Here is a 16,035-nt window from a genome sequence, read left to right on the forward strand (position 1 = left end):
CTACAAAACAGACTCACAGACAGAGAAAAACCTGTGATTGCCAAGGGGGAGGAAGGGAGGGAGAGGGATGGACTGGGAGTCTGGGGTTAGTAGATGCAACCTATTACAATTAGAATGGATAAATAACAAGGTCCTACTGTATAGCACAGGGAATTATATCCAGTCTCCTGGGATAAACCATAATGGAAAAGAAAAAAAAAAGAATGTATAGATGTGTATAACTAAGCAGAAATTAGTACAACACTGTAAATCAACTATACTTCAATTAAAATTAAAAAAGACTGAAATATTAAGCAGCATTTTCAACCACAACAGTATGAAACTAGAAATCCACTACAAGAAAAAAACTGCAAAAACCACAGACACATGGAGTCTAAACAATATGCTACTATACAAGCAATGGGTCACTAATGAACTCAAAAAAGAAATCTGAAAAATACCTGCAGACAAATGAAAATGGAAAAACAATGATCCCAAATCCATAGGATGCAGCAAAAGCAGTTCTAAGAAGTTTACAGAAATACAAGCTTACCTCAGAAAACAAGAAAAATCTTAAATAAACTATCTAAACTTACAGCTGAAGGAACTAGAAAAAGAAGGGAAAAAACCAAAGTTAAGAGAAGAAATAATAAAGGTCAGAACAGAAATAAATGATACAGGGAATTCCCTGGTGGTCCAGTGGTTAGGACTCTGCACTTCCACTGCAGAGGGCATGGGTTCGATCACTGGTCGGGAAACTAAGATTCTGCAAGCTGCACAGAGTGGCAAAAAAAGAAAGAAAGAAAGAAATGGTAGAGACTAAAAAAAGAAAAAAGATCAATGAAACTAAGAACTGGTTCTTTGAAAAAATAAACAAAATTGCTAAACCTTTAGCAAGACTTATCACCAAAAGAGAGGGCCCAAATAAATAAAATCAGAAAGAGAAGTTACAATTGATATTGCAGAAATACAAAAAATAAGAGATTACTATGAACAATTATATGCCAGTAAAACAGACAACCTAGAAAAAAATGGATAAACCCTGAGAAACACAGTCTCCCAATACTGAATCAGGAAAAAATAGAAAATATGAACAAACCATTTACTGCAAATGAAATTGATTCAGTAATCAAAAAAACTCAAAAGAAATAAAAGTCCAGGATCAGATGGCCTCACAGGTGATTTCCACCAAACATTTAGAGAAGAGTTAACATCTATCTTTCTCAAACTATTCCAAAAAGTTGGAGAGGAAGGAACACTTCCAAACTCTCTACAAGGTCAGCATCAGCCTGATACCAAAACCAGACAAAGACACGACAAAAAAGAAAATTTCAGGCCAATATCACTGATGAACACAGATGCAAAAATCCTCAAGAAAATATTAGCAAACCAAATTCAATAATACATTAAAAGGACCATACACCATGATCAAGTGGGATTTATCCCAGGAATGCAAGGATGGTTCAATACCCACAAATCAATCAATACAATACACCACACTAACAAACTCAAGAGTAAAAACCATGATGATCTCAATAGATGCAGAAAAAGCTTTTGACAAAATTCAACATCCATTTATGATAAGCTCTAAACAAAGTGGGTACAAAGGAAATGTACTTCAACATAATAAAGGCCATATATGACAAACCCACAGTCAACATCATACTCAATGGTGAAAAGCTGAAAGCATTTCCTCTAAGATCAGGAACAAGACAAGGATGCTCACTCTTGCCACATTTATTCAACTCAGTATTGAAGTCCTCACCACAGCAATCAGACAAGAAAAAGAAAAGAATCCAAACTAGAAAGGAAGAAGTAAAACTGTCACTGTTTGCTGGTGACATTATACAACATATAGAAAATCCTAAAGACACCACCAAAAAAACTGTGAGAACTAACAAATGAATTCAGTAAAGCTGCAGGATACAAAATTAATATACAGAAACCTGTTGTATTTTTATACATTTAACAACAAACTACATGAGAAATTAAGAGAACAATCCCAGGGACTTCCCTGGTGGCACAGTCGTTAAGACTCCACACTTTCAATGCAGGGGGCCCAGGTTCAATCCCTGGTCAGGGAACTAGATTCCACATGCATGCCGCAGCTAAGAGTCTGCATGCCACAACTAAGGAGCCCTTGAGCCGCAACTAAGGAGCCCGCCTGCCACAACTAAGGAGCCCATGTGTCACAACGAAGGAGCCCACGAGCCGTAACGAAGAAGCCTGCGAGCCGTAACTAAGGAGCTTGCCAGCCGCAACTAAGGACCGTGCCTGTCACAACTAAGACCCAGTGCAACCAAATAAATATTTTTTTAAAAAAAGAAAACAATCCCATTTACAACTGCATCAAAAAGAATAAAATACCTAGGAATAAATCTAACCAAGGAGGGACTCCCCTTGTGGCTCAGTGGCCAATGCAGGGGACACAGGTTCGAGCCCTGGTCCGGGAATATCCCACATGCTGCAGAGCAACTAAGCCTGGGCGCCACAACTACTGAGGCCATGTGCTACAACTACTGAGACTGTGTGCCTAGAGCATGTGCTCTGCAACAAGAGAAGTCACCGCAACGAGAAGCCCGTGCACCGCAACAAAGAGTAGCCCCTGCTTGCCGCAACTGCCCACGCTCAGTAACAAAGACCCAACACAGCCAAAAATAAATAAATAAAATAAATAAATAAATAAGGCTCAGGGATTGATGAATTAAAAAAAAAAAAAAATCTAACCAAAGAGGAAAACGACTCATACTCTAAACACTATAAAATATTGAGGAAAGAAGAGGAACAAATGGAAAGATATACTGTGCTCATGGATTGGGAGAATTAATATTGTTAAAATGGCCATACTATATCCAAGACAATCTAAAGACTCAATGCAATCCCTATTAAAATACAAATGGTGCTTTTCGCAGAACTAGAATAATTCTATAATTTGTAAGGAAACACAAAAGACCCCAAATAGACAAAACAATCTTAAGAAAGAAGAACAAAGCTGGAGGTACCATGCTCCCTGATTTCAAAATATACTACAAAGCTATAGTAATCAAAACAGTATGGCACCGGCACAAAAAAAGACACATAGATCAATGGAACAGAATAGAGAGCCCAGAAATAAACCCACACTTATATGGGAAGTTAATCTATGACAAAGGAGGCAAGGATACACAATGAGAAAAGATTGCCTTTTCCCATCACCTCTAAATGGTGATGGGAAAATTGGATGGCTACGTGCAAAAGAATGAAACTGGACCATTTTCTCACACCATACACAAAAAATAAACTCAAAATAGATTAAAGACTTAAATGTAACAAAGGAGGAAAGAATATACAATGGAGAAACAACAGTCTTTTCAGCAAGTGGTGTTGGGGAAGCTGACAGCCACATATAAAATCAATGGAGTCAGAACACTCTCTCACACCCTACACAAAAATAAACTCAAAACGGTTTAAAGACTTAAATACAAGACATGACACCATAAAACTCCTGGAGAAGAACATGGGAGAAACATTCTCTGACATAAATTGTAGCAATGTTTTCTTAGGTCAGTCTCCCAAGGCAACAGAAATATTAATAAACAAGATCTAATCAAACTTAAAAGCTTCTGCACAGCAAAGGAAACTATAAACAAACAAAAAGACAACCCACAGACTGGGAGAAAACCTTTGCATACAATGTAACTGACAAGGGCTTAATTTCCAAAATATACAAACAGGTCATACAACTCAATAACAAGAAAACAACCAACCCAAAACAAAAAATGGGCAGAAGACCTAAAGAGACATTTCTCCAAAGAAGACATACAGATGGCCAAGAAGCACATGAAAGAATACTCAACTTCATTAATTATTAGAGAAGTGCAAATCAAAACTACAATGAGGTAACCCCTCACACTGGTCAGAATGGCCATCATTAAAAAGTCTACAAATAATAAATGCTGGAGAGGGTGTGGAGAAAAGGGAACCCTCCTACAGTGTTGATGGAAGTATAAGTTGGTGCAGCCACTATGGAAAACAGTATGGAAGTTCCTTAAAAAGCTAAAAATAGAGTTACCATATGATCCATCAATCCCACACCTGGGCACATACCTGGAGAAAACTATAATTCAAAAAGATACATGCACCCCAATGTTCTTTGCAGCGATATTTACAACAGCCAAGACATGGAAGCAACCTAAATGTCCATCGACAGATGAATGGATAAAGACGATGTGGTATATATACACAGTGGAATACTACTCAGCTATAAAAAAAAGAATGAAATCATGCCATTTGCAGCACATGGATGCACCTAGAGATTGTCATCCTAAGTAAGTCAGAAAGAGAAAGACAAATATCATATATCACTTACATGTGGAATCTAAAACATGACCCAAACTTATTTACAAAACAGAAACAGACTCACAGACATAGAAAACAAACTTGTGGTTACCAAAGAGGTGGGGGTGAGGGAATAAATTAGGAGCTTGGGATTAGCAGATACAAACTACTATATATAAAACAGATGATCAACAAGGCCCTACTGTATAGCACCGGGAACTATATTCAGTATCTTGTAATAAACCATAATGGAAAATATGAAAAAGAATATATATACATATTACTGAATCACTTTGCTGTACACCAGAAACTAACGCATTATAAATCAACTATACTTCAATAAAAAATATGAATATATACGTATAAAAAGACATGTATGGGGCTTCTCTGGTGGCGCAGTGGTTGAGAGTCCGCCTGCTGATGCAGGGGACACCGGGTTTGTGCCCTGGTCTGGGAGGATCCCACATGCCGTGGAGCGGCTCAGCCCGTGAGCCATGGCCGCTGAGCCTGCGCATCCGGAGCCTGTGCTCCGCAACGGGAGAGGCCACAACAGTGAGAGGCCCATGTACCGCAAAAAAAAAAAAAGGCATATATGACCTGAAACCACAAACCTTCTAGAAGAAAACATAGGCAGTATGCTCTTTGACATTAGTCTTAGGAATATTTATTTGGATATGTCTCCTCAGTCAAGGAAAACAAAAGCAAAGATAAACAAATGGGACTACATCAAACTAAAAAGCTTTTGCACAGCAAAGGAAACTATAAACAAAACAAAAAGGCTGCCTAGTGAAAGGGAGAAGGTATTCACAAATGATATGACCAATAATGGGTTAATATCCAAAATATATAAACAGCTTACACAACTTTGCATCAAAAAAAAAACCAGGTTAAAAAATGCGCAGAAGAACAAATAGACATTTTTGCAAAGAGGAAATGCAGATGGCCAACAGGCACACGAAAAGATGCTCAACACTGCTAATCACGAGGAACATGCAAATCAAAACCACAATGAGATTATCACCTCACACCTGTTCTAGAGGCTATTATCAAAAAGACAACAAATAACAAGTGTTGCCAAGGATGTGGAGAAAAGAGAACCCTTTTGCACTGTTTGTGGTATTGTAAATTGGTGCAGTCGCTATGGAAAATAGTATGAAGGTTCCTCAAAAAATTCAAAAGAGAACTGCCATATGATCCAGAAATTTCACTTCTCCGTATTTACCAGAAAACAAAAACATGAACTCAAAAATATACATGCACCCCAATGTTCATCACAGGATTATTTACAACAGCCAACATGAAAGCAACCGAAGTGTCCATTGGTAGATAAATAGACAAAGATGTGGCGTGCACATGCGCGCGCGCGCACACACACACACAGGAATATTACTCAGCTATTTAAAAAACGAAATCTTGTCATTTGCAAAGACATTAATGACTCTAGAGGGTATTATGCTAAGTGAAATAAGTCAGACAGCGGAAGGCAAATACCTTATGATCTCACTTACATGTGGAATCTAAAAAACAAAACAAACAAACAAAAGGAAAACAGATTCACAGATACAGAGAACAATTGGATGGTTGCCAGAGGGGAGGGAGTTGGGAGTGGGGGCAAACGAAGTGAAGGGGATTAAGAGGTATAACTTTCCAGTTATAAAATAAATAAGCCACGGGAATACAATTTACAGCATAAGGAATATGGTCAATAATAATATAACAACTTTTTATGTGGAAGATGATGGTTACTAGACTTAAGGTTGTGATCACTTCATAACGTATGCAAATGTCAAATCACTATTTAGTACACCTGAACCTAACATAATATTGTACTTCAACTGTATTTCAAAAAAAAAAAAAGAAATCAAGAGTAAAGTATCGAATAGTTGCCACAATTTACAAAACACCAATATAACAAATAAGCCTCCTTTCCTGCCTGTAAACCACCAACCTAATTCTATTTAGGGAATAGAAATAAGAGCACTGATAACATTTTTTTACTTCCCTTCTTTCAATTTAACATTGTATCATAAGTATTTTAAAAATTCCCCTCAGCCTGTATAAACTACCATCTGAATGACTAAATAATGTTTTTTCAATTAAATGTACTACCATTTTCTTCCTTTTTTCTTCCATTTTTATTAAGATATAATTGGCATATAGCACTGCAGAAGTATAAGGTTTACAGCATAATAATCTGACTTACATACATCATAAATGACTACCATGGCTAAGTTTAATGAACATCCATCATCTCATTTTCATACAAAATAAAAAAATTTTTTTCCTTATGATAAGAACTCTCAGAATTTACTCTCTTAACAACTTCCATATATCTTACAGCAGTGTTAATTGTATTTATCATGTTGTACATTACAGCCCTAGTACTTATTAACCCTATAACTGGAAGTTTGTACCTTTTGACTACCTTCATCTAACTATCCCCCTCTCCCCACCCCCTGCTTCTGGTAACCACAAATCTGGTATCATCTTCTATGAGAACATTTATTTGTTTTTCAAATGTAACTGACTTATAACACTACCTCAGTTCTTGGTGCACAATATAGTAATTCAATATTTCTATACATTACAAAATGATCACAATGTCAAGTCTAGTTACCATGTTTCCACACAAAGATATTACATTATTATTGACTATATTCCCCACACTGTACATTTCATCCCTGTGACTCATTTACTTTGTAACTGGAAGTTTAAATGTACCATCATCTTCTTAACCAATAACTGTCAGCCGTTTAAATCTATTTTTTTGTTCTTATAAATATTGCTGTATAGCTATACAAAAGAATGTTTCTTTCTTTGGAATTTTTTTTTAAATTACAAACTAGAAATGAGACTTTTCCAGTTAAAGCATATGAACGTTTTTATGGTTATTGATACAAATAATCCATTTTCCCAAAAGATACCAATTGAAACTAATGAATATATACGTATCCTAAATTTGCTAGCAATGGATTTTTTTAATGTTTGCTAATATAAGAAATTGCTCAACAAAACTAAGAATGTTGAACTTTTACCTACACCTATTTACAAACTGTGTTTTTCTTTTATTGTGAATTGTGCACTGACATAAACTTATCAATAGCTGGTATGAATGTTCTTCTTCCAAATTATGTAACACAAGAGTATTTTATCTGCCCTAAATCTACCTGCTTCAAACTTTAAGAAATTTTTTCTACTTCTAGTGATTGAGAATTTGTGAAAAGTCCATGTTTGCTCCATGTGAAAGCTTCTTGGTTGATAGATTGTGATATCTTGTTATTGTAATGAGTATGTTTAAAATACAGTTACTAAATGATTTTCAGTTGCATCAAAAATTTTGGCTTAACTATGATATCACCATTATGTAAATTTTAAAAATTATGACATTACCTTTTCCTCATTTGTTGTAGAAGAATCAAGATCCTTTCTTTTCTTCTTCAATTTTTTATCTTTACTTTGTTTTGTGCCAGAAGTCTGATAAGGCTGCAAATCTACTCGAGAATGAAATTGATATCGACCACTTTCCACATCACAGTAGTAATAAATTCCAGTGGAAGGATCATAATATAGTTGATTTTCCTTTCAAAGTTAAGAAAACAATAAGTTCTATTCAAGTAAGATGAAATAAAATAGAAAAATAGACAATAGAAATGACAAATATATTCAAATACAGTAAATTTTCTTTTAAGAACTATAGTATTTTTTGGAAAAAATGAATAAAGGTAACAGAATGAAAAATGCTTGTAATTTTCCAAAGTACTTTACCATTCAATATCTGCTCTAATTTTCCTGGTGTGGAAAATGAATACATATTATATTAAAGCTCATGAAATTGCCAATATTTGACCATTTTTTTACTTATAGAAACAGCAACTTCATATGGTTCAACAGAAACCTTTTAGAAGTCATGAAAACTAAGGTATGCATCGGAAAAAGCCAACCATATAAAAGCAATTGCAGACTCATTCTCCATATAATTACATGATAATGGTTTGGTAGTATAAACCCCTAAACCCTCCTCTCAATGACATAAAACAAAGAGTTGCCTTTCAGTGTTCATGATTCAAAATCCTGGAGAAAAACCTGAAAATAAAATTAAGCTCATGAACACTACAACATAACATTCTGTACAAAGAAATCAATAAACAATTGTCTTCACTAATCAATTAATTCTACACTAAGTAACTACATAAGATTTAGAGTAATGCAGCCATGCAATATACAGTTTTGATAAATTATGGATAAAAACTAGAAAGATAAAATTATGTAATCATCTGCATTTATTAGATACTGGCCAGTACTCTATAACCAAGATTTACTTGAACAATCTGTATCTTATTTACATCATAAATCCATGCAGATCAGACTTGGAAACATCTTGCAAAGATATATACTGAGATTAAGCAAGTAAAGCTTCCTGAAAAAGAATAATTTATTTTTCTAACTGTTGATACTATTGCAATTTATTGTCTTTAATTCATTTTGTAGATCTCTTACAAAAATATTTAGAATTCTCACTATCTTTCCTTCAGCTAAAAACTGAATGGAAGCTTTCTGATCTTTATTTCCAGTGATAACAGAACTTCTACAACTCAAATCTTTTTAATCTGCTATGTCTTTCAGTCCAAAATATAGACATTTTCAAATATGTAAGAAAATTAATTAAAATGAAAACTAGCACATTAAAAATGGCAAAGCACTGAAGTCCCTACTCCACTGAGACACAACCTGCAGAATGTAATTAAGCATTTACAGAACAGATGTCAGGAAGAAAGTTACAGAAAAGAAGGTAGAAGAATGACAAAGACTAACGTCATATACTTGGAAATTCCATATTTTTCTAGAAACCAAGTAATTAATAGCTATTTTCTTTGGTAATAAGAGTTTAAACATTAATTTTCTAGGTATTAATTAGCACTGTCAATTAGCATACTCCTGTGAAATAAAACCCTCTTTTACAAAGTATTTACAAAGTACTATACCAAGTACAAACTGACAAGCTAATGAAATCCCTTATCTAACTAAAATATTTACTATTATCATTACGTTCCCTAGAGTAGTTAATAATAGTTCCAATAACTGGAATGGTGAATATCTGCTCCACTTTGGGGCACTACATTCTGTAATTCCTGAGGACCAGATCATATGTGTAGACCACTGAGGTTGAGGTATGTGGGTATATAACTTCCAGGATCATTGTCACCAAACCTGAAAAAATCCAATTAAATACCAGACCTTCAACAGTCATAACACTATATTATAAATCAAGAACTTTCTTTTCTGGTTTTGTCCTAGTCCGTGGTCCATTATATTTCTGATTCCATACTAATTCCCTAGTTCTCACTGTTAACAAATTGATTTTTTTTAAGTGAAATGCTTAAAAGTCACAAAATATAAAACAATGACTCATAATAAACATACTATAAAGAATTTAAGAAAAAAACTCCTCTGTGGTCTAAAATGGATTCATAAAGATATAAGTATTTGAAACAATTTTTAGAAAATCTTACCCCAAGCCTAGAATTAACAACATTACTTCCTTTTAGTTTAAGTTCTTAAACATTTTACAAAATGTAGTTGTCTCCTTTTATTAATAAATATGCTAACATTTTTGTATGTTACTTTACATATAAAAGGTTATTAGATCTCTCTAAAATATTAATCTATAATAACACAATTAACTTATTTAATTAAATAAACATAGAAATATAGTATCATAAGCTACTTTATAAATCTTTACTCTTGCCAAATAGCTTTAAATAAATTTTTACATGCAGCTCCCTGCTTATCTTAATTCAACCTAGGGTTTAATATTTGGTATTCAAGCAGCTAAGAACACAACTATACAGTATTAAAAGGTCTGAGATACTTACAGAATCGTAATAGAATCCAGTGCTGTGATCAAAATACAATCCAGTATTCTCATCATAACTAAATCCAGTCTGTGATACAGCAGCTTCTGCTGCAGCTCTCAAACTTTCAGCTAGTGATGAACCTTCTAAGGATGTATCTTCTGTTGCTAACACAGATGCTGGCTCCTATGTATGATACAATCATGTCAAACAGGACAAAAACATCCTCGTATCAATATAAAAGTTAGCAGAACTTGAAACAATAAACAGACCTAAAAACTATTCTGAATAATAAGACCTCAATTTCTGCAATGGAAAGGGATGGCTATCAATTACAATTTGACCCACTTTAAAAAATATGAATTAGTGTATCAGTTAATTCAATTCTGACCCAGTTTTGAAGACACTAGAAGTAAGTGAGTGACCATTACTCAAAACTAAATGCCTAATACCATATGGAAGCAATCCACAAAATCCAGACTGAAATATTCTTTAAGACAAATGATCTGGCTTCTTCAATAATTACAGGCTCAAGGGGAAAAATAATTTTAGAAAAGAGATAGAGAAGAAAGGTATAAATTATACATCACACATCAAGCAGTTGCCCTGTACGAACCTTACTGGGATCGTGATTCAAACAAATGGTAAAAACAAATTTATAAAACATTCTGGGATATTTGAACAGTGGCAAGATATTTGACATAAAGGAAGTATTAAAAAAAATTTGGTGTGAACATGGTATTGTGGTTGCTCAAAATTTTTTGGTTGAGTCAAACGTACTGACAAATTTTGTTTAGTTTATGTACAGCATACATTTTTGCAACACAACAGAGTAGGAAAATAGTTACACATACGAACAAGTTCTAATTTTTGTTTCTCAAAAACTGTATTATTCACTGCATAATTACACGCAGAACATTTACAACCCTTGTATATGTTGTAATAAACCAAAGAAGTCTATTTTTCTACGCAATAACAACAAAGAACAAGTTCTTGAGTATCAACAGTTTCAAGTGAAGCGTTTTATTACCTGTGAATTTGAGGCAAAATGGTCCTCTTGTCCACAATTAACATTTTCTGTTATATCAGTACCAGCATAAGCATCATTTTCTATGTGTGACTGGTCTTTAGAATTAAAAGTAGAAGCTTTGATATCCTGATCTTCCTGAACTGGGAGTTCAGATGCTTTATTTGGAAGATTAACATCATTATAGTATGTCTGATAATAATAATCTATTGCAAAAACAAATTAAGTTATATCATATTAGAATAGTGTATATAAAAAGGACTTAATTCCAAAACACTGGCACTGAACACAAAAGAGCACACGTTGCAAACAAACCATATTTTTATAATTATACACATTTTAACAGATTAAAATTAATGGTCCAAATAAATCTGCAGAGATATATATCTTTGATTCTAATGTCACCTTCAGTTCCCTAGCTGTCAAGCTAAAAAGGAAAAAAAGGTAAGCAGATTTGGATTTTCCATAGCAAGAGTTAAAAGAGAAAACAGGTAGATAGGTTGTGTTCTGTCAAAAAAAAAAAAAAAAAAATTAGCAACTCTTAACGTCTAATTACATACCACAGTATACTTCAATATCAAATGACAACATGTCAAGGGCTGACTTTTTCTGTCAAATTTTGCTCATGGTGCTGACTTTTTAAAAAACATAATATTACACAGATATGTAATGTTCATACCATTGCTGTGTTTAGCAATTTGCTAAGTTGCATCTGAATAAAACAAGGCAAAATTTAATGGGAAAGATCATTTCTTGTTATCCCTATTTATTAAAACTTGGTTTCTCAGTTATTTTGCCTCACAACATAATGCCACTAACAAGGCCTGGGTTGTAGGCTCACCCCATTCCCAGGAGGGCCTAGAGACTGACACTGAATTGATGCTAGGTGGAACACATCAACAAGAAAACACATGCCCCTGGTCACAAGTAAGGTCAAATGAGAGGAGATGGCTTACAGCATAGCACATATTACTCAGTGAATGTGCCACTGAAAGCATATTAGCAATATTACGTATTTACAGGAATAACAATAAATTACTACTTTCCCACCAAAAGAGCAAATAGATTATCTGAAAATACCAAATCATATGGAGAAAAGTCAACTTTGTAACAGCTCTCCTATTTATCTAGATGTATACAGATTCTAAATTTAAAGAAAACTCCATGTTAGCATGATTTGAATGTGGTAGTATTAGGATATCTTCACTATAAGCAGAATACCTGAGATTGACCAAGGAGGGTGGTTCTCTGTTTGTACTTCTACATCAGACTTTTTATTATCTTCGTTTCTCCCACAACGGAGTATTTTACTGAGCTCTTCTACCTGAAAGAAAGCAAGGCTTTAGGAAAAATAAACCATACAGCAATCTAATAATATACACACTGTTCTCCTGAAATTACAATAATTATTTTTCCTGGTAAAAGTTTGGAGAAGTACCAATATCAGCTAGTTTCCTTTTCAGAAAAACTGAAAATACTACAATATAATTGGCTTTCACCTTTTACATCTGCAGAAGGAAATGTTTTTATTCTTATATTCTCTATCTAACCTCAAATTATTACCTCCAAAAATCAGACTGACTAAATTAATAAGACTTAGTGAACAGGATCCTTTATTTCTAACAAATAAGAACGTTTTTATACTACTATTTTAATCAGTCAGCAGTTCTCCCTAAGTAGAATTAAATCATTGAATTAAATTATCTAGTATCATTCAGTGTTCTCCACCTGGAATTAACCATTCACTTAAATAATGCCACTCATATACTTTAACATACTTTTTCCTTGAAATAGTAATCTTATAATTAAGTAACTGGAGCAGAAGGAAAGAGAGGTGACTGCCTCAGAGATGCATCTTGCCTCCCTGTGTCTCACTGAATACCAAGGCCATAACAACTGAGTGTGAAAAATACCCATAAGCAGATGAAGAGCAGCCTCATCAATACAGCTCAGTCAGACAGGAACTCAGTGTGAGATTACACCCATTATAAGCACAAAACCAAAAAACAAGCTTCTTTAATGATACATAAAGCTTAAAAAGAGAAAGGTGATAAGACTGATTATATACTGATTATCTGTGCACTTCACAGATAATCAGATCTGCTGCTACCACCAGGGCAGGAACTAGAGTGAAGCGAGCAAGGCACCTAAGGCACAAAATTTAAGGAGACATTCACTCTCGGCTTCATGCAAGTATAGAGTCATACCTGAGAATGAGTGCCCCCTTGAATTTTTCGCCCTAGGCTACTGATTGCCTTGCTCTAATCCTGGCTCTGGCTACTACCACTATTACTATGAACAAGACCATTCATATGGAATCTGCTACATGCTAGGCACTGCACTTGGTACTGTGGGTAACATCTCATTCATTCTTACAACCACCTTACAAATTAGTTGTCCTAATCCCCATTTTACATGTGAGAAATCTAAAGAAAGTAATTTGCACAAGGTTTCTTTGACTCCAAAGCCTGTACATATTGTACTTTCCTGCTAGTTCACCCTCAATTCTCAAGCCAAATTTTCACTGCTCCAGATAAAACACTATCTAGTAATTAGGAATGACAGTTAACAAACTCCACCCACCACCAGGGGAGGCTGACTAGAAAGATAATAAAGAAGAATAATTACTATCACTAGTAAAGTTACAGCTTTCTATGCTTTTCAATTTTTCATATTAGACTGCCAGCAATTTAACACTAATAACCAAAACGCTGCCTCTTCAAAGATTAGCAAAAACGTTTTCTTTTAGGTTCTCTATAGCAAGCGGTACTTTTACAATTTAGAATTATAAAAGGGTTTTTTTCACAGCTCATCATATTTTACTCCCCTTTCCCCACAATATTTTAACAATATCTGTAGTCTCCTAGCACAGTCGCTGTGCATTGTAGTTGTCCAATAAATAGTTGTTGAGTAACAAAACACAAATTTTCGGTAATGTCATAACGTTAACAACTCTATACAATGGGCACAGAAAGTCACTGCAACTCAGCGGTTATTTTCATAGATTATTTGATAGCAAAGCGTAACAAAGTTTGATGATACTTTAACGTTCAGCCTACATTTGTAGTTTTAGGAAATGTATCAATATATGCCAAAAGACTAGACAACAGTTTAACTGAAATTAATAATTACGCGGAAATAACTTGTTGGGAAAGAGTGCGACTGCCCAAAGCAATCAAGCTGAAAAGATTATGCTGTTTAAAAGTTTTTTTAAAATGCGAGTTTAAATATTTGTCCTTACTGCATGTTATAAGAACAAAGTTAGCTACTTAGTGTCTCTAACGAAGACAGTTCTATCTTCCCTACTTCCACTAGACTACTCAAGATGAATGCCCAGAACAACCTCACACATAGCTAGCGTTCAGCAATTTACAAAACTGTAAAACAGTCTGTTGACATTTACTTTGATTTAACCTCCACCAGTGTGGTCCTAGCATTCTCATTTTATGGGCCACTGAGGCTCAGTATTAGTTCACACATCTAGGGTATGATAAATGGGATTCTGATTGAAATCCGGCGCTTTAACAAACTCAAAAGTGATCTAGAACAAAATATTAGAAATGTGCCTTCTGCCAATGGGACTTCACAAGTGAGAATGAAGACTGAAGTACTTAAGTGCACTCCACGCCGGCCACAACTGCCGCTCACGCACTTATCTAAACCGAGTACCCCAACGCTTAGGTTTGTTTCAAATGTACCTGGAATTATCATCGCACTGAACTTTTAACTCTTTCAGGTACTCTATAAAGCAGTCCTGGGCCCTACCAGGGAGACCTTCTGAGGCTATCTTAGACTTCGAAGGCCTCATCTCGGGCTGGATGGGGCGTGGGGCTGGAGGCGGACCGCGCACCTGCGTGCGGAGCTCCTGGTTGTTGCTCTCGGCGCTCTGGTACAGCCGCTCTGTGTGATGCAGCAGCTTCTCGATCTCCCGCACTTGCCGCTTGCAGCTCCGCAGCTCGCGTTCCAACTTTTCCACCTTCCGCCTCAGCTGGGCCAGCTCAGGCTCGGGGGAGGGAGGTGGCGACGGCGACAACGAAGGCGGCGGCGCCTCAGAGGCCATGGGGTCCGGCGCGAAGCGGCCCGCGGGAGCGGAGGGACTGCGCTCAAGCTGAGACGGACGCCGACGGACCCAGAAGCCACGGGAGCGCGCGGACAGCGAAAGGCGGCCTCATCCCCGCCCGGCCGCGGCGGCCCGCGGCCATGAGGCCCTAAAGCTGGTTACCTGTAGCCGAGGCGAACTGTGGGCAGCAAGCAAGGGGACCGAGAATGAGCCCAGTCCTCCCGGCTTTGAAACAGTAAAACTTTATTGGTAAGCACCTGCCCGGAGACCAAGTAAGCCACCGAAACGTTGGAGAAATGGGCTGGCCAGCGAAGCAGGGACCAGAAGCGATTGGGCCGTTTCCTGGGCTGAACCGGAAACGACGGCGCCGGCGGTGGGCGGGGCCGAGACGGAAAAGGAAGCGACGGAAGGCGAGAAGGGCCTCACAGCGCACAGGCGCACTTTCCGCCGGCTGCGGGGTGCACGGAACGGGACGGGGCGGGACGGGGCGGGGCGGGACGGGACTGGGCGGGGCGGGGCGGGGCGGGACGTGAGGGCATGGAGAGCTGGCGGAAAAGGTGCTACAGTAGCCCGGGAGGGATAAACAGAATATCGCGCATCCTCTGGTCGCGGGATTTTACCCTTGCACACTTTCAAAACGTTTTCAAACTTTTTGCACAGAGTGCACTTCCTAGTTCCTCGTTTTACAGATGAGAACAGTGACTCTCCAAGAAATGTTTTGCCAGGGTTCATAGAATTGATGCTAAACCAGGACTGTGAACGTAGTGTTCTGACGCTCTGCTTACTTAGTGCTTCTGCGG

General features: G+C 36.5%; 1 protein-coding gene across 4 annotated transcripts in view; it reads right to left on the minus strand.

The window, feature by feature from the left end:
- Positions 1-15,565, minus strand: part of AGGF1 (angiogenic factor with G-patch and FHA domains 1) — a 48,878-nt gene extending 33,313 nt beyond the window's left edge. For 3 of the 4 annotated variants that reach the window (XM_027100779.1, XM_027100781.1, XM_027100780.1), the window contains exons 1-5: positions 15,026-15,565; positions 12,397-12,499; positions 11,179-11,381; positions 10,170-10,334; positions 7,687-7,875 (exon numbers count right to left, since the gene is read on the minus strand). In XM_027100779.1, coding sequence (XP_026956580.1) covers positions 7,687-7,875; positions 10,170-10,334; positions 11,179-11,381; positions 12,397-12,499; positions 15,026-15,235 — 870 coding nt within the window. In that variant the 5' untranslated portion in view covers positions 15,236-15,565. The remainder of the gene's footprint in view (positions 1-7,686; positions 7,876-10,169; positions 10,335-11,178; positions 11,382-12,396; positions 12,500-15,025) is intronic. The other variant, XM_027100778.1, reaches the window with a different exon arrangement.
- Positions 15,566-16,035: the final 470 nt, after the last annotated feature.

The sequence above is a fragment of the Aethalodelphis obliquidens genome, unplaced genomic scaffold (genome assembly GCF_003676395.1).
Source record: "Aethalodelphis obliquidens isolate GAN/ISIS:26980383/991018 unplaced genomic scaffold, ASM367639v1 scaffold4, whole genome shotgun sequence".
Taxonomy (NCBI): domain Eukaryota; kingdom Metazoa; phylum Chordata; class Mammalia; order Artiodactyla; family Delphinidae; genus Aethalodelphis; species Aethalodelphis obliquidens.